Raw genomic sequence first — 18397 nt, forward strand, 5'->3', positions numbered from 1 at the left:
GTACCCCCAGGCCCTGTTGTTGTAGTGTGTTGTTGTGATTATACAACTACTTGTTTGTATAATGTGAATCTTTGTAGTGTGTACTATTACTTTTGATCTATGTAACGTGCTACTGAGGCCTTAATTTCCTTCGGGATTAATAAAGTATCTATCTATCTATCTATCTATCTATCTATCTATCTATCTATCTATCTATCTATCTATCTATCTATCTATCTATCTATCTATCTATCTATCTATCTATCTATCTATCTAATAGGTGTTTGGAAGGGGTGGTTGGCTTATGGTCAGGTGTAAACCTTGGCATGGAAGTTTGCTGTAGTCAGAAGTTTTACATACACTTGTAGGACACATAAAGGTCTTGATTTGAATGAGTTATGGAACTGTTCTTTATTTGTAGGTGACATTGCCTGCTAATCCGTCATTAGTGATGATGATTAACTGCATTAGGTGACTTTTTGTGCACATATAAAAAGGGCTAGTTCGACTACACTCAGGCATAAAGTACTTAAAACAGTTTACTCTTTGCGAAAGTTGGGAAAAGGCCAATCGAACAAACTGACACCTTATTCTGAGAGGAAATATATCTGGATGGCCAATGTGCTCTTATAAGTGAATGTTAACTTTTGACTTTATTTATTTATTAGGATTTTAACGTCATGTTTTACACTTTGGTTACATTCATGACAGAAACGGTAGTTACTCATTACACAAGATTCACAAGTTTAATGTCAAACACAGTCATGGACAGTTTTGTATCTCTTGCATATTTTTGGACTGTGGGAGGAAACCGGAGCACCCGGAGGAAACCCACGCAGACACAGGGAGAACATGCAAATCCTCACAGAAAGGACCCCGACCGCTCCACCTGGGGATCAGATCCAGGACCTTCTTGCTGTGAGGAGACAGTGCTACCCACCGAGCCACCGTGCCGCCCCCTTTTGATTTTGAGGTGGTAGGTGTTGGATAACTTTAGTGTTTAAACTAAATCTTTATTTTGTACTCAATTTCAGTATCAGAAAGCAGTAAGTGTTAAAGGTATACATCACCTCATAACAGAGGCGATCAGAATAAAGTGACAACTGCTTACTGCACTGTGATGGACCTAAGTGTGAGGAGATGCTGAAATATTTAAGTGAAGAAATTATGATATATATACTTATATTTTTTTGATTTATGACATTTAGAACACTCAGTCCTGATAAATACCCTGAGTGCGTGAGTGTGTGTGTGTGTGTGTGAGTGTGTGAGTGTGTGTGTGTGTGTGAGTGTGTGAGTGTGTGTGTGTGTGTGTGTGTGTGTGTGTGTGTGTGTGTGTGTGTGTGAGTGTGTGAGTGTGTGAGTGTGTGAGTGTGTGTGTGTTTAGGCGTGTTGTAATGTTGAGCTGCGCCACAGGGCGAGTCTCCGGTACTGTGGTGTGAAAGCAGGCGGAGTGAGGGGGTGCGGATTCGGGTGGAGGGGCCGCCATTACCGGGGAAAGCAAGAAAATCTCACTTTCACCCTTATACAGCAGTGCATATGCTTGAATCTCATCTGGATCTCGGCGTGGTTTTAGATTCCTCCGCTGTTTTTGTCACTGTGAGCGGATTCTTTTTCACTTCTTTGGGGAATTCTGAGCCGCACATGCTGGCCGCATAGGATGAAATCAGCATATTTATTACGGGCACAACAAAGGATACCAGAATTCATCTGAACGAACGCTGGAGAGGCCTGGGAATCGAACATATGATGTATCTATCCTTAATCGAATATTTAATAAGTGCAAGTTGATGTTTCTTAATCGGACATTGGAAATTAATGGATTTTGTCAGGCGGCACCAGCAGCAGGAGGCTGAACACTATTCAAAACGGAATTGTCTGCACATTTTTAAAAGCCCAGAATAAAAGCAATAATATATTAATCGCTAAAATACAAGACTGACATTTTTAAGAAGCATTTTGACCGCGTGTGAATCATCAGACCGGCCGAAATCTCCCACCGCCGGCCTGGGCTGGACCCGACCCGACCCGACCCGACTGGGAGGAGGGACTGGTAAGAAAAGCACGGATTGAACAACATTGCATGCACCATTGCATCAGTGACCTAAAACCTAAAACATGTATCTAAATATGAAATAAAATGAGCAGTGAAATGATGTGCACATGTAGACCGAGCAGCTCATCCAGACTATAAATATGTAACCGGATTGTTGTCATGGAGCTTAGCTGACTGGCTACTGGCGCTATCTGAGAAAGGTGTGCCACCCCGTATTCCGCTCTGGATATCTCATTTTCTAATCCGAAACACACGTCTAGTGCTTGTGTTCGATCCGTATTCACCACTGACTCTGTTTTGAGTAATAATATTACCTGAGAAATGATATTACTTTAAATAAAGAATAATGAGGTAGACAGGGTGTTAGCCTGTCGGCTAGCTGCCGTGATTGTTCACATCACATGCACGAGACTATGACAGTAGAGGAACACAGAGGAGGAAAAACTCTACAGCTTCGATAATGTCCGTTTTACTAATATTTATAGTTTTTAGCGCATTTTCTCTCTTTTTTACCTTCAGCAGAGATAATTTGCAATTGACGCATTCTCTAATTTGACATTAGGGCAGTTCTATCCATGGGTGTCTGGATGCTCCTTTAGTCTGAAGCTTGGAAGCCCTAGAAGGGACTGCAGAAGTCATTGTTTGCGGTTTCAAAATAAAAACAATGTATTTAATGTAAATAATTAAAACAAACTTTTAGTGTTTTTTTTATATGTTCAGCTGATATTGCTAGTTAGGTTAATTTTCTTTCATATAAGGAGGCATGGTGGTGCACCAGGCCCTGTAGACCTTTGTTTGACCTCATGTTACGCCTATGGGGGGGGGCGGGGGGGGTATCTGTTTTGCTTTTACTGCCCAGAAACGAGCCATTTAGGTGGATTGGAAGCTCCAAATTGCCCCCAGCTATGTGCAAGTGTGAGTGATGGTGGGTAGATGGATTGGCATCCCATCTAGGGATGGTTTCTTTCCTCCAATCATCACGTTTGGGAAACTTTAAGACCACTGCAATGCTAAATCAGGGTTTACATTTACGTTTTAGCCATTTATTTATTAGACGCCTTTATCCAATGCGACTTGCATTACAGGTACAGTATACAGTCTGAGCAGTTGAGAATTAAGGGCCTTGCTCAAGGGACCAACAGCAGCAACCTGGCAGTGGTGGGGCTTGAACCAGCGACCTTCTTGTTACTAGTCCAGTACCTTAACCTCTAGGCTACGGCTTGCATAAATAAAGATGAATACATTTCTGGATTCTGATTGGTCATTGTGTTGGTTCTAACACTTGGTTTAAGCCAATTTACTCTTGTCTTATATTGGGAAGGAGGTCCCGTCCCCTCCCAATCAAAAAGAGTATTTCCTTGCTTAATACCTACTACTTGATGCATCCTTGGAATTTTGCTTTGTAAGGGTGTGCCATTCTTTTATTGTGTTCTGTACTTGAATGTGCCAAATGACCTCTTTAGTAAGTGGACGTGGAGAGACAAAGTGGGCGAGAGAGGGAGGGTGAGGAGCATGAACACTGACTTTTGAGAAATATCTCTAGTAAAAGGTTGTGGGTGCGAGAGGAACAATAAACCGGCAGTACAGATACCCGATGTGTACAAACTGCAGCTACATTGACAATCACTGGGAAAACTGATGCTCTAGACCTGCAAATAATAAGAGAAAGTGCATCACACATGGCATGTGTCACCATACAATAAGATCACAGTGTTCGAGCAGTAGAATGAATCCCATTTTACACCAGGCTCAGTAACCGTAAACCATATGGAACAGCCGTGGAAACAGGTGCCGCAGCTTCCTTAGGAAACCAAAGAAAATCAGATATGCAGGCAAATAGTGCCGGCTTTGTAACTGAAATGGAAAATACATGAAGTCTGCGGCATCCTGGTATCCAGTGGTGTTACAAATGTGTAACACAAAACATGTCGTGGCATTCTGTATAATAATGTATAGGTTTGTAATTTAAGAATAACCATTTTATTTGTTAAATCTAAGAACGTTTATCATTTTTAAATGATTACATCAATACATTGCTGTAATATACATTTCTATAAATCTATAGTTGGTATAATTCACTAAGTAAAGCCAGCACAGTTATCACTTCCATATATTTATTATATAATACAATCATTTACCCAAAAGACCAATTATAGAGTCGTTTTTACGAAACTTTATAAGAATTATATGGGTCAGACAGGACTAAAAGTGTACCCACCGTCCAGCTAAAATAAACCCAACAACACTGATATAATCACATGCATTCAGCTGCTAACAATACTTCAAAAGTCTAGAAGAAAACCCTGAATTGTCCCCTAGTGTTCAGTCTATACACATTATCAATACCATTGACAGACTGTCTGGGGCGGCACGGTGGCTAAGTGGGTAGGACTGTCGCCTCACAGCAAGAAGGTCCTGGGGTCGATCCTCAGGTGGGGCGGTCCAGGTCCTTTTCTGTGTGGAGTTTGCATGTTCTCCTCGTGTCTGTGTGGGTTTTCTTCCGGTTGCTCCGGTTTCCTCCCACAGTCCAAAGACATGCAAGTGAGGTGAACTGGAGACACTTAATTGTCCATGACTGTGTTCGATATAACCTTGTGAACTGATGACTCTTGTGTAATGAGTAACTACCGTTCCTGTCATGAATGTAACCAAAATGTGTAAAACATGACGTTAAAATCCTAATAAACAAACAAACAGACTGTCTGACTGCAGTTCCCAGTGAAAGAACTAGTGGATGCCAGAGCCAGTTTTTTTTCCAGTTTTTATGAATCAATAATAATAATAATAATATTTTGATGGGATGAACATGGTACAGTAGGATCTTTGTCAATATTCTAATGGGATTATGTCTCATTCTTTTTTCTCCTTTAGGAAGGACGCCAAAGAAGGACAAGTCATCTTAAACCTTTAATATTCACAGTCAAGCCCAAGAGATTAAATTATTACCTTTAATGTTTTACTTTCTCAATAATATGGGCAAGAAACAATCTGACATAATTACTGATACTGAGCCACTAAACACCACTGAAGCGGATATGATTAAATAAAACCTTTCTGCTGTTTTTAATGAACATGTTTGTCAGCGTCAACCTTTGCAGGATGGCAAGATGAGTGCCTGCTTACAATGATGGCTAAAAAGCAAGATTCACGGACGCCGATCTACAACCTGATCGTTGTCGGTCTATCAGGCACTGAGAAAGAGAAGGGCCAATGCGGGGTCGGGAAGTCCTGCCTTTGTAACCGCTTTGTCCGCCCCAGTGCGGATGACTTTCATCTCGATCACACGTCTGTGTTAAGTACCAGTGACTTTGGTGGTCGAGTTGTCAACAATGACCATTTTCTGTTTTGGGGCGAGGTGGAGCGCGTTTTGGAAGATGGCACAGAGTCCAGGATGCATGTCGTGGAGCAGACGGAGTTTATCGATGACCAGACGTTTCAGCCGCATCGGAGCACGGCCTTGCAGCCCTACATTAAAAGAGCCGCCGCCACAAAACTGGCCTCTGCTGAGAAGCTCATGTATTTCTGTACAGACCAGTTGGGCCTGGAGCAAGACTTTGAGCAAAAACAAATGCCAGAGGGTAAGCTACAGGTGGATGGCTTTCTGCTCTGTGTCGATGTAAGTCGAGGCATGAACCGTAGCTTTGATGACCAAATGAAGTTTGTCACCAACCTGTTTAATCACATAAGCAAGACGAAAAAGCCCGTCGTGCTGGTTCTCACTAAATGTGATGAAGGAGTTGAGCGATACATCAAGGATTCTCATACGTTTGCGATTACTAAGAAGAACTTGCAAGTCGTTGAAACATCGGCTCGATCCAACGTCAACGTCGACTCCGCTTTCCTCACGCTGATTCAACTCATTGATAAGGGCAGGGGCAAGCATAAGATAATACCTTATTTCGAGGCTTTAAAGCATCAGAGTCAAGTGATCGCCTCAGCGAAGGACAGATATGAATGGTTGGTGAACCACATCGTGAAGAATCACAATGAGACCTGGCCGGCGATGAGCCGACGCATGCAGACAGCCCCGGAATACAAGGAATATGTCTTTCTAGAAGGTTCAGCAAAGGCAAAAAAGCTTTTCCAGCAGCATATTCATCGGCTTAAACAGGAGCACACCGAGAGACGTCGTAAGGGGTACCTCGGCGCTCTTCCTTTGGCTTTGAGCTCTTTAGTTTCGGAGCTGGCTGAAATCGAGCACTTAAGCTGGTCTGGCGTGCAGAAGGTGCTGGAGTCCAAAAAGGACTTTGACCATTGGTTTGTGGTTCTCGAGGATGCCCCGTGGGAGGACACGCCTCACCTTGACAATATGGAAGATGACCGCATACCCTTTGATGTTCTGGATACCACTGCAGCAGAGATCATCTTTGACGCTCACCTCGACCATTTGCGAAACGAGTGCAAGCGCGCCGAGATGCGCCATGAATTTAAAATGAAACTCGCGTCCTCGCCCTTTGTCACCCCTGGCAGGCCGTGGGAGGAGGCTCGCAGCTTCATAATGAATGAAGACTTCTATCAGTGGCTTGAGGAACCAGAATACTTAGATATCTACAACAGACACCAAAAAGTCATCATTGACAGGGCAAAGGAGGATTTCCAGGAGCTTCTGCTCGAGTATTCCGAGCTGTTTTATGAACTAAAGGTGGATGCCAAGCCGAGTAAAGAAAAGATGGGAGCAATTCAAGAAGTACTGGGAGAAGAGCAGCGCTTCAAGGCGTTACAGAAACTGCAGGCCGAGAGGGATGCTTTGGTACTGAAGCATATCCACTTTGTTTATCACCCAACCAAGGATACCTGCCCAAGCTGCCCACACTGTGTTGACAGCAAGATTGAGCAAATATTAGCTTCATGCTTTCCTACACGCTACCCCTCCTATGGAAAGTCTTACATGAATGACAGCAAGCCCGAAAGAATTAATCTAGTCATCTTGGGCAAAGACGGTTTAGCAAGAGAGTTGGCCAACGAGATCCGGGCCTTGTGCGCCAACGATGACCTTTACGTCCTTGAAGGTAAAATGTATGAGCTTGTACTCAGGCCGATTGAAGGTAATGTCAGGCTTCCTGTTAACTTCTTCCATACCCCCACGTTTACGCCTCACGGATGCTTGTGCTTGTACAACTCGAAGGAATCTCTGTCTTACGTCGTTGAAAGTATTGAGAAGTTGCGAGAGTCCACGCTTGGCAGGAGGGACAGCCACATCGCTGGGCTTCCTCTGTCCCTCCTGTTGGTCACCAAGAGAGGAATGGGAACATTAGGTGACCTTGGTGGGGAGACTGCCCAAATCTTGATTGCACAGGGTCAGCAGATAGCCATTAAACTGCAGTGTAATTATCTGGAACCTGCCCTGCCTGGTTCAGGTTATGGACGAAATGTGAATGAAAAGCAGATAAACCAGGTGATAAAGAGTCTCTTAGACATTCGGAGAAATGCTGTGTTCCGTAGTGGTTCTCCATCCCCACCCCCTCTACCTCAGAGTATCAGGGACCTGCAGCAGGACCAGAGTCCAGAGGCCGATTTGCGTATCGTTATGTGCCTGATGTGTGGCGATTCCTATGATGTAGACCAACTCCTCTCGCCCTTCTTGCTGCCTCAGCATTGTAGACCAACCTATTCCAGCTGTAATTCAGTGCTTTTAGAGCAGTCAGTCAGTGGCCAAAGGCTGACTATAGAGCTGTCTCTACTGTCCTATCATGCTTCTTTTACCATGCGTAAGAGTCGACTGGCACATGGGTACATAGCCGTTTACTCTGCTCGCCGTAAGGCCTCGTTAGAAACCTTGTGTGCCTTGCTCTGTGAGGTCCCGGACATTGTTCCAGTCCAGCTGCTAGCTGTTGGAGAAACCGAGACGGAGCTCACAGACTCTGAGTCGGTACGAGAGCTGCTCACCCAAGGTAAAGAATTGGCCAGTGAAATTGAGGGTAATTTTGCCAGTGTGGTCTGTGGAGCCGGTGGAGTTGTGGGAGGCTTGCACAGGATAGACCTTTTTCAGTCATTCTTCACGGAGGTAGTGGAAAAGAAGACTCTAGTCGAAGCCACTCATACATATGATAACGCCGCAGAGGCCTGTAGCACAAACGAGAATGTGTATTCACCCCAGTGTGGTTCCCCGAGCCCTGTCACTATGCTTTTAGATTATGAGGAGGACATGGAAGCCTCCCCGCCTTACTACGATGGTACTCTCACCTCTCACAGTGGATTTCGAATCCCTGACATGGACTCTGGTGACACGTTCTCTGTCATATCTGAACTTAGCACCTTTGAGAACAAGCTGAACAACAAAGGCTCTTCACACGTGAGACCCAGGCCCAGTGTCACCTTCGACATCAGAAAGCACAACTTCAACCCTTACATGGACTCCGGTACCCATCGACGTTCTTTTACCTCCAATGTGACTTGGCCCTGTGGAGACGGAGTCTACGATCCGTCTGACTATGCCGAGCCAGTAGATGCAGTCTCCAAGCCTCGACCCAGGCATGAAGAATGCATATACTCAGTGCCTCATGACAGCACACAGGGTAAGATCATCACCATCCGGAACTCTAACAGGATGCACTCTAACGGAGGCGTCAATGGCTCCGACAGCGAAGGGGACGGTAACTCTTTGGAGCGTCGCAGGAAGTTCTCCGCAGCGGGAGTGAAGCCACGGCTATACAGGGACCGTTCCAAGCGCCTGGGCAAGTTTAGCAACTTCCGCACCAGCTTCTCTATCGGCAGCGACGACGAGCTCGGCGTACTTCCCAAGACAAAGGAGGATGAAGTAACGGTTTTGAAGGGAGAGTCACTTATCGAAGAAGGAGACGATAAAAAGAGGAACATTCTAAGGAGCCTTCGTCGACCTGGCAAAGTAGGTGCATTAAACCCTAACCAAGATGCTTTGAGCCCAGATTTGGGAGCAGATTTACTAAAACCAATGAACACTTCTTGTTTTGCAGAAAACTCGACTGAAGCCCCGACATTCTATCTCCAAACCCTTGGAGAGTACTTACTTTGGGGTGCCTTTGGTTACCGTTGTGTCACCTGACAGGCCAATCCCAGTGTTTATCGATAAATGTATTCGCTTCATTGAAGCCACAGGTAACTTGTTAACTTAATACACTTAATTATGAAACATCAAGGTCATAGTACAAACTGGGTTTAGTCGAACTGGTGGTTTTTGATCAAGCTTTTCTCAAACTGGCAACACATTACCGAATGGTGCAACACTCAACTTCCTTCCTGTTTTATTGTCTTGCACTGAATGTGTGCAGTCGGTCAACTGTGCTGCCCTTAGATGAAGAGCAACTAGAGAAGTGAGATTATTAAAATTAATCTACTTATATAAGCATGTGGGAAGCACAGTGGAGGAAGAGAAATTGCTAAAATCACGAGACTTATAAATTCATGTCGATGACAAGTCTATAGTCTACAGCTTAAGTGTCCAGATTTACCTCATCTGAATGTTTCAACTTGAGACCTGGCTGGGAATCTACACCAACACAATTGGCTGCAATATTCTTTAGGAATTATTGCAAGACTGAAAACCTTGAGTTGTAGAATCAGGACGTTTACTCACATTGGCCAGTTTTTAGCCCTAGAATTTCTGTGAACTTGGATCCCAGTTTTTGATCCCTGACCTTACCGAACGAACCCAAAGTCACATGGAACTATTTCGTCTCTCTTATGCCTTTCAGGTTTGACCACGGAGGGAATATACCGAGTGAGCGGAAACAAGTCTGAGATGGAGACCATGCAGAGACAGTTTGAGCAGGGTGAGCAGGGGGTGCGCCATAGTCTGCGCCTCTTCTCAGAGTCTGGGCCTCTACTCGGGTATAGTGGAGGTCTGCAGCCATGGAGGAAGTTATAAGTGGGGATTGGATATGACCAGATTGGAAGGAAAAAGGGGAAACACTGGGGGGAAAAAAAACTGCATTTTATTCATTCTAATGGATTGCAAGCAGCATATGGGAATCTTTGGCTGTGTTCCAATACACATCATACTGTGTATTCTAAATGATTAGCACACTGATTAGTTTTGTTACTATTTTAATACAATTTTGTACATAGTGTGTGGGTTAAGTTATTTGGGGGAAGTAATTTCTGCCCAAAAACGTCAGCGACGCACATCATTCATTTACAGATAGTTTGATAGTTCAAAGCATCATTGGTGATGGACCTCATGCTGACCTCAACAATCCATTAATTTAGTTTTTTATATTCTCTCTCTTATATTTAAAGACCACAGTCTGGACCTGGTGGAGAAGGACTTCTCTGTGAACACGGTAGCCGGAGCACTGAAGAGCTTCTTCTCCGAGCTGCCCGAGCCGCTGATCCCATACAGTACTCAGGTGGAGCTGGTGGAGGCTTTCAGTAAGACACGCTTAATATAATCTTTTGTAAAATCTAAATCGTCTGATGGATCCCATAGTACATTTCCTGGAATTGGGAATCATAGTCAAAAACTCTATATGGACAGAAGTATCTGGACACCTGACCATGAGCATGCTGGACGTCCTATTTCAAAAACAAACACACCTCTCTTTGATCTTCTTAGCTAGAGGATCTTCGGAGAAGACTTCTCACAAGACTTTGGGCACAAATTCCCACAAGCATACTTCATTCAGTCAAAGACTGTTGGTAAAGCAAGCCTCAGTTGACGTTCCAGTTCATTCCAGAGCTGTCAGGAATAAACTGGAACATCAACTGTGGCTTTCTTGACCAACGATTTTTCATGTCCTTATAGAGTTTGCTTTGGGCACAGTGGCACAGTGGTGCTGCAACAAGAAAAGCATATAAGTTCTTTATTTATATTTGATTCATTACACCTACATTGTTAGACTCTGTGGCTGAAAAACATAAATTTGATAATTAGAAAGGATTGTCCCAATACTTTTGTCCATACATTGTTTCATAACAAGCGTCTCCTCTACTCGAGCTGTATTAAATATTAAGAATAAGTAACAACACTCAGTGAATAAATGAATCGAATCAGAATCATTCTGAACGACCTGATTCGTGAGTCACTTGCTGTGTTTGTGTGTCTCCTCTCTGCAGAGATAAACGATCGAGAGCAGAGGCTGCACACCATGAAGGACCTGCTGAGGAGGTTCCCTCGAGAGAATTATGAAGTTTTCAAGCACATCATGGGTCACCTGAACAAGTCAGTGTTCCAGCTTCACCACTCATGTCGATCTGCTTCAGTCTGAAGCATTAAAAACCTCTCAGATGAAGGGGGGGATCCTACACTCTAAATAATAGCGAGATCATTAATGGTTAGGGAGTTAGGTTAAAGGTTCGAACCCAGTGCAGTAGAGTGTTTGACCTCGCCAGTTCCAATCGACCTGGCCCGGCGCCCATGCAAACACAGTTGGCCGTGTTTGAGGGATGAAAGGTCGGATGGGGTCTCTTAGGGACTCTTGGACTCATCCGATGGGGCGCTAGCACGAGTAGGGGGCGTGTCCACTGTGTAGGAACCCAAAACCAACAGGTGATGTGACGTAGAAGCAGACTGGACACATTTGGTGATCCGGCTCTCCTCGATCAGATCAAGGGTCATTAAAACAGCAGAGGATTCACAATCGGGAATTGGAAATGACTAACTTAGGAAGGGATCTGGTGGACTTTTTACTGTGTGATGGAGCATCATAATGATGCGCTGATGCTCGTGTTCCATCATCCTTTTGAAGTCGTCAGGACAATATAACCTCAATAAAAAAATAATCACTATTATTTTATTAGCACTTTAATAATGACCCTTTTCCTTCTCCGCCCTCTTAGGGTCAGCCAGTGGAACAAAGCAAACCTGATGACCAGCGAGAACCTGTCCATCTGCTTCTGGCCCACGCTGATGAGGCCGGAGGTCACCACCATGGACGCGCTGACCCTCACGCCCACCTACCAGGCCATCGTGGAGACCTTCATCCATCAGTGCGCCTTCTTCTTCTACAACCAGGCGCCCGTCGAGTCTCCCACCGGACTCTACGGCTCCGCCGTGTCCTCCGTCCTGCCCCCCTCGCCCGGCGGCGCGCCCTCGTGCGGCCCTCCGCCCTCGCGCTTCAGCCCGTCCCCTCTGTCGCCCCCCGGGTCGCCCCCGCAGAGCCCTCACACCGACGCGTCCGAGGCGCACACACTGTGAGACGGGCGGAGTTGATCACGCGCTGAGCTCTACGCTTGCGTCCTGCTTTCCTTTACTTGAAACCAATCGATTGTACGAATCTACACTCGCACATTTATAAATGCTGCATCTTTTTACTTTATGCCAAGCGCCACCGCTGCAGGAATAAGTTTGTGAACCCTTCTGATGTGCAGAAATTATTCAGTTTGTCAAAAAAAAACAAATACGCCCAAACTAATAACACACAAACTTTAATCTTTATTTAAATCTATTTACCAGGCAGATTAATAAATGAAATAATCTAGGAAAAATTAAGTATGTAAACCTTAAATGTGTGTAAAAGTGTGTAAACCGAGATTCTGAACTCCTCGGTTGCCACCGGTCGGCTGGGCGCCATCTAGCGGGCATAACAGGCAGTGCCTGGAGCAGACACGTTTCTGCTAGGGCGGGATGACCGGACTATGTGGGTGGGGTCTTCAAACGCTGTGTAAGGACTCTGATTAACAGATAGAGAGACGCTCGTGCAGAGCGCATGGGTGAAAAAGGGTTCCGCTAAGGGCTGTGAGCAGCAGTGTAACCACCTCGACTCCAATCAGGGATCCACCAGCAGCGGAAGACAGATTGACTATAATAAAATGGGAGAAAATGTCTAAAAAAAATAGAATTCAATTAACAGTGAATAAAGATCAGACCACAGATTTAACGGAAGGGTTCACAAACTTTTTTCTTGCTGCTGTGTATACATAAACACTATATGGACAAAAGTATTGGGACGCCCCTTCTAGTTATTACTGAATTCATGTGTTTTTGGTACAGCAGTTACTAACCGGTGTAATAAATCAGTTATATAAAGGAAATTACATGCAACCGTTTAGGGAAGGCCCTTTCCTGTGACTGTGCCCCTCTATAAAGACATGAAGAAAATCTCAGATCATACAAACGCTGTCATCTTGTGTCTGAATGGGCACAAATTCCCAGAGTGAGAAGCTTCTCAGAAGAGCGACTGCCTGAATAGCTCACACAGACGTCACTCTGTTTTAATACCGTTCGTCCAGCAAGCTCATGATCAGGCGTCCAGATACTTTTGGCCATGTAGTGTGTTTATATCTGCATGCTGCAAAATATTTCTAAGCTTTTTAAAACACTGTAGCAAACATTTTATGCCTTTTTTTTTAATGTCCGGATCATCTTGCAGTACGAGATGTCACCGTGTAGGAGGATCAGAGTTTTTCTAACTTGTACCGTGTGCCGTTTTCATCTTCTTGTTGTTTTATTTTCGTGGGATGGGGGTCTATTTCTTGTTTAAAGCCACGGTCACACCAGAACCAGAACTTATCTGTGTTTAACTGGCAATCATGAAGGAATTTTGATTCTACTTGCCTCAAAAATGGGATTTAACTTTGGAGGAACTAATCAAGGCGCTCTGATGATGATTGGACCAGAAATCCGGCCTCCCAACTGATCGCCCCAACATCCCAACCTCATCGCTACATATTAATGATGTGTTTTAGAGTCGAATTGGGTCACATTGTGTAGAATCTGAAACGATTGGACAGTTTTGGGTCGCCTGTCTGAGTTTCGGGTCTCTGCAGAAGGAAACGGGCGCTTCAGCATCATAAAACGTCTGACCTTAACCATCAGGCTATAACCGAGTCAGTTAGACACACGTCATTACTGGTAGATTATTTATTTCTCACAGGTGTATAAAGTCAATTCTAAAAACTAAATGTCATGCTTTTAACGTTGTTTCAACAGTTTGGGGAAGGCCCTTTATCATTTTACCGTGTTTTGACCGTGCCTCTGTGCACAAGGCGAGTCCCAGAAAGGCGTGGTTCCACGGTTTGGAATTTGTTATGGAGAAACTCCGGTGGCTTCAGCGACCTCGACTCCACCGAGTAATTCCGGGATGAATCGGAACTTTTGATTGTGATTGTGAGCCAGGCTTTCTTGTCAGGTTCTAGCCGCAAGTGGGGCGACTACGCTGTCTTGGAACGGGACGTTTAACAAGCTAGTGGTCAGGTGTCCCAACTAAATACTTTGAGGCATGTATGACCTGGCCATTGTCCACACAAACACAGTTGGTCGTGTTTGAGAGAGGAAAGGAGGGAGGGTTGGACTGGGTTTCTTCCCACTGTCGCAGCAATTTGCGATCTCTGCGACTGGATCAGGCGCCCCTGCGAGTGGTGGTGGTGGTGGGGGACTCGCATGGAGCCTAGCATGGCTCTACGTACTTTGATGTTACCGCATTTGTTAAATAGTCGTTTCTAATGTGGAAGCAGGTATTAGATGCCGACGCCCTTTTCTCGTCAAAACCACTATGTTTAATATCCAGCCACCAAATTTTGTTCATATTTGCTCACGAGAGTTTAATACACTGTAACCGGGTGTGACCGGGCTTTAATCCGTTCCTTTCCTTCTCCGCCGCTTTCCCGTTCTCTAAATGTAGCATTTCTTTGTAGACGAGGGCGGCTCGAACGGCGGCGACGACGCACGGCGAATAAAAATCCATCCAGGCACTTAGTCTTGAACGTTTTATCTGAAGAAGTTTAAAACATATGGAGTTTTTCGTAAGCCGAACGGAACGGTTATTATTGCATGCTCGTGATGATGCTTCTCTCTCTGCTGTTGATTTTAACCGACCTGCTTCCTCCTTCGAAGACAGCATGGATTTAAAACTTAAGAAAAAATAACTGAAGACGCGAGACGTGAGAGAAACGTCGGGTTTCCTCTCCGCTCCGTGATGAGTGTGGTGTTTGCATTTTTTTTTTTTGCTTTTATTTACTTCCTGTGGATCCTGCTTTGTTATTTTATTTGTTTTGAGACTGATACGATATCCGATTGACTGAACCTGAGCTAGAGAAGTGGACGAGGACGCACTTGAACTCTGGACTGAAGTGAAGAAGCTTGTCATGAACGACTCTAAAACCTTCCTTCCCCCTAAACGTGACCGACGGGATAAAATCCGGATGTTTGATTCTGCGTAAAAATCTGCACCGTCGTTTTTTACTTACTAATCTAAAGCACTTTGATTTTTCCACGTTTGACTTTTATTTTTTAGACCCCGTGTTCTGTGGAGCGTCGCGCCAAATCCGGAATCCGGTGCGGCCCGAAGCCCGGCGTGCGATTTGTTTGTCTGTTGTGGATTTTTGTCGTACTCGTGTGAGATTAAGACCGGACGCGACGGCTGTAAATACGTAGCCTTCGGACGCTCGGGACGGGCGGCGTGTTTCAGCTCTCTGGACCATCGGGGTGCGATTTATGAATCCATGCGGTGCATCAAGCTACAGTGATTATTGTGTGTAGATTGTAAATGACTTTTCTCTTCTCTTAAAACATGAAGCATTTCTGAAAATGAAAAACAAATGTGCCTGCATTTTCTTTTTTTATTCCTTTATACACTTTAAACAGCTTCCAGAAAAGTTGGGACGGGTGCGAATCAGCCGTCTGTGGATCTAAACACGAGTCGTGTGTTACGTGCTATCGAAGAAGAACCAAACCAAGCCGACGTTCATTTGACGTGTCTTTATTATTGTTATAATTATTTTCTTTAGGAAAAATACACAAAACGGGGGTCGTTTTCTTGTGTGTAGCAGCTGCGAGCTGATTGGACGGCGTGTGGGGTCGCTCCGGTCGTCGTTAGTTTGCGGTTTCAGTTGCAGTAGTTCTGCAGGTCGAAGATGCTGCACGGTTTGTGGCAGCACTGCTCCACGATGCCTCTCTTCACCATCAGCTCGGCGTGCTCTTTATACGGGAACTCGGCCATCTCGCCCTCCTGAGCAGGTTTGGGGGGAAGGAAACCTGAAAGAGACGCCCGAATACGTCGTAACTTTCCCACTGATGTGTCCAGGTCTTATATATTTACTCCTAAATGATTCGCAAGTGACTCGTTTATAAAGGAGGGTGGCAAAAAGGTCCTGGGTTCGATTTCCTTTCTGCGTGGGTTTCCTCCGGGTGCTCCGGTTTCCTCCCACAGTCCAAAAACATGCAGTCAGGTTAATTGGAGCTACAAAATCACTTCTAGGTGTGTGTGTGTGTCTTGTGATGGACTGGCAACCTGTCCGGGGTGTTTCCTCAGTTTCCCCCCGTGAATTGCACCCACCGTGACCCTGACCTTGCACTATTGACTTTATTACGTTGCTTTCATTTCATTTTACTCCAATTTGCAGAGATTTTTAATGAATTTAAGCACTTCTTGTTGTCAATTCAGGCCTCAAAATGCTGTTTCCTGGTGATGAACCGTCCTGGTGTGGTTCCTAAAATTTTAAATCTACATTTTAAGGTAAATAGGGGCAGAATTTTCCCTCTAGTGGTCACAAAGCAAAGTACAGGTACAGATTTGTCTGTTTTTCTTCAGCAACTATAAATCACAAGCTGAAAAACCATTTAGCAGGGTAGTCTGCCATGTTTTCATTTGTAAGGCCTGTTTCCTTGGTCTTCTAGTTTCAATAATGCAGCAGATCACTGGAGTATAACATAAGCAGGTCTAAATACTTTAAACCTAAACACCAGCAGCTTAAGGTACCGAATAGATAGTTCCTTACCCAGTAGCGGGTCCACCTCTCGCTTGGGGTTGTAGAAGAAACCAGACGGGCCACAGACCAGGTAGAGGGCGTCGACCAGGTGAGATCCGCACAGGTGTTGAGGCGCGGCGGCGTCCCCTCCTGCCGTGGAGATGGCCAGCAGGACCAGGAGAGCACCAGCGTGAAGCCACAATGCCATGGTCTGAGGGACAGAAGAAAGGTCACAGGTAAGGTGGTCTGCAAAAATCTGATTATTATCTTACCGCCACCGGTGGCGGCACTGAGCGAATCAGAACCAACCCCGATCTGCTCAGTGTTGACTAAAAATCAAAAGATCTCTGACCGAAGCCGCTGGAGAGACCCCTGTGTGGTGTATCTCCCTCACCTGAGCTTGTAGACGGAGGCGAATCCCTGCGGAGGTGCTCGGAGGTGCTGAGAGAGGAGTCGATTGGGAACGAACGGTAACTCGTCTCCGCATTTATACCTGCGCCGACGCCGCTTTGCCCAGGTCAGCGGAAAACCGTCCGCGCTCGCACAGACGCCGCGAGGCCGTTAAGTGGCTGTCCAATCACACACGCCACATTAGCTCTGTTTGTTCTGGCTAATTCAGTTTTACGCCTGGACCGACTTGCGTCCTCGGAGTTTCCAGTTATTCGAGATCACGTAAACACGCTCCATCGGCCTCGTGTTAATAAAAGAAAATACTCGATACATGTGAAGGGATGGAGCCTTAAATATATTCAGGACAGTCTCAGGGTTGACGTTATTTCCAATGAAATCTGTAAAACCTTCCACAGTTCCCAAAAAAACCATTAATTGCCTCGGGATGAAGTTATCTATCTATACAGCTCTCTATTATTATTATTACTTATTTATTATTATTTTATACTCTCCTTATTACCATTGTATATGCTTTTAATTTTAGTCAAACGAGCCCTTTTTCTATGGGCACAGAGAAGTCACCAGCCATACCCGTATTCAATACCAGTCTCCCGTATTCATGTGTCGTCATTGTGAATGATTCTGGTCTGCCTACATGATTCAGCTCAGATTTAAACCGGATCCCCTCCCTGGGCTTGGGACCTGCACCGAGAGCGCACCGACAAGTCATGGCTATGATGTTCAGCCACGCCCACTCATACGCAGACAATCACGTCAGAACGGTGCGGGTCTCAGTAGTTGTGGGCTAGCGTATTTTACCGATGGGCCACCAGAGTGCCGGCCAGTCAGTCGTGATTACTAACAAGAATTATAGGATTATAGGAATGTTGTTCCAGTGTCAGATTTATGATATACATGATATATCATGGATGAGCATTTATGACCTCACAAGTTATTAGAAAATAAATGTATTGAGAATTTAATTTTGGATTGGAAAAACTGTCATATGAGACGAACCCTGACAGGGTCAGCATGGACGCGAACCCTGAACACCGAGTGCACCGGACACTGCACTGAAAAACGCTGATTTGCACTTTGTGTGTTGACCTTTGCTCGAGAGCAGCAGCAGGTACCAGCTGGTGGGTTTCATCTGTTAAGGTCGTCTCAATACGACCCGTGTTTCAGATAACCAAGAGCAGGACTGAAGCGTTAATGATTTGCACGAAGCCCGTGGCTGTGATCCATCCCGAAAGGTAAGGGGCATTTAGAGGCCAGACTGCCCACAGCAGCCATTTATATAGTGGTTCTAATCTGTACTGAGGAAAACATTCACTTCAAAGAGCTCTACATTTATTTATGAGTATATATTAA

General features: G+C 45.0%; 2 protein-coding genes across 2 annotated transcripts; one reads left to right on the forward strand and one right to left on the reverse strand.

The window, feature by feature from the left end:
* The first annotated feature begins 1497 nt into the window (after positions 1–1497).
* Positions 1498–15488, forward strand: arhgap35b (Rho GTPase activating protein 35b). Its single transcript, XM_062988345.1, has 7 exons — positions 1498–2032; positions 4907–8879; positions 8968–9109; positions 9706–9783; positions 10250–10381; positions 11066–11171; positions 11789–15488. Exons 2-7 carry the CDS (start codon positions 5160–5162, stop codon positions 12144–12146), a joined length of 4536 nt encoding a protein of 1511 aa, XP_062844415.1. The 5' UTR covers positions 1498–2032; positions 4907–5159; the 3' UTR covers positions 12147–15488.
* Positions 15489–15646: 158 nt separating this feature from the next.
* ins (preproinsulin) lies at positions 15647–17069 on the reverse strand. Its single transcript, XM_062988395.1, has 3 exons — positions 17031–17069; positions 16667–16847; positions 15647–15923 (listed from the first exon to the last, which is right to left on the reverse strand). Exons 2-3 carry the CDS (start codon positions 16842–16844, stop codon positions 15775–15777), a joined length of 327 nt encoding a protein of 108 aa, XP_062844465.1. The 5' UTR covers positions 16845–16847; positions 17031–17069; the 3' UTR covers positions 15647–15774.
* Between the last annotated feature and the right edge of the window lie 1328 nt (positions 17070–18397).

The sequence above is a fragment of the Trichomycterus rosablanca genome, chromosome 26 (genome assembly GCF_030014385.1).
Source record: "Trichomycterus rosablanca isolate fTriRos1 chromosome 26, fTriRos1.hap1, whole genome shotgun sequence".
Taxonomy (NCBI): Eukaryota; Metazoa; Chordata; class Actinopteri; order Siluriformes; family Trichomycteridae; genus Trichomycterus; species Trichomycterus rosablanca.

Bases quoted from the DNA above. Each gene is read 5' to 3' on its own strand.
- arhgap35b (XM_062988345.1), top strand. From the start codon at position 5,160: ATGATGGCTAAAAAGCAAGATTCACGGACGCCGATCTACAACCTGATC. The intron at 10,382-11,065 runs GTAAGACACGCT...TCCTCTCTGCAG, and splicing joins GGAGCTGGTGGAGGCTTTCA to AGATAAACGATCGAGAGCAG. The intron at 11,172-11,788 runs GTCAGTGTTCCA...CCGCCCTCTTAG, and splicing joins ATCATGGGTCACCTGAACAA to GGTCAGCCAGTGGAACAAAG.
- ins (XM_062988395.1), bottom strand. From the start codon at position 16,844: ATGGCATTGTGGCTTCACGCTGGTGCTCTCCTGGTCCTGCTGGCCATC. The intron at 15,924-16,666 runs GTAAGGAACTAT...CGTCTCTTTCAG, and splicing joins AGAGGTGGACCCGCTACTGG to GTTTCCTTCCCCCCAAACCT.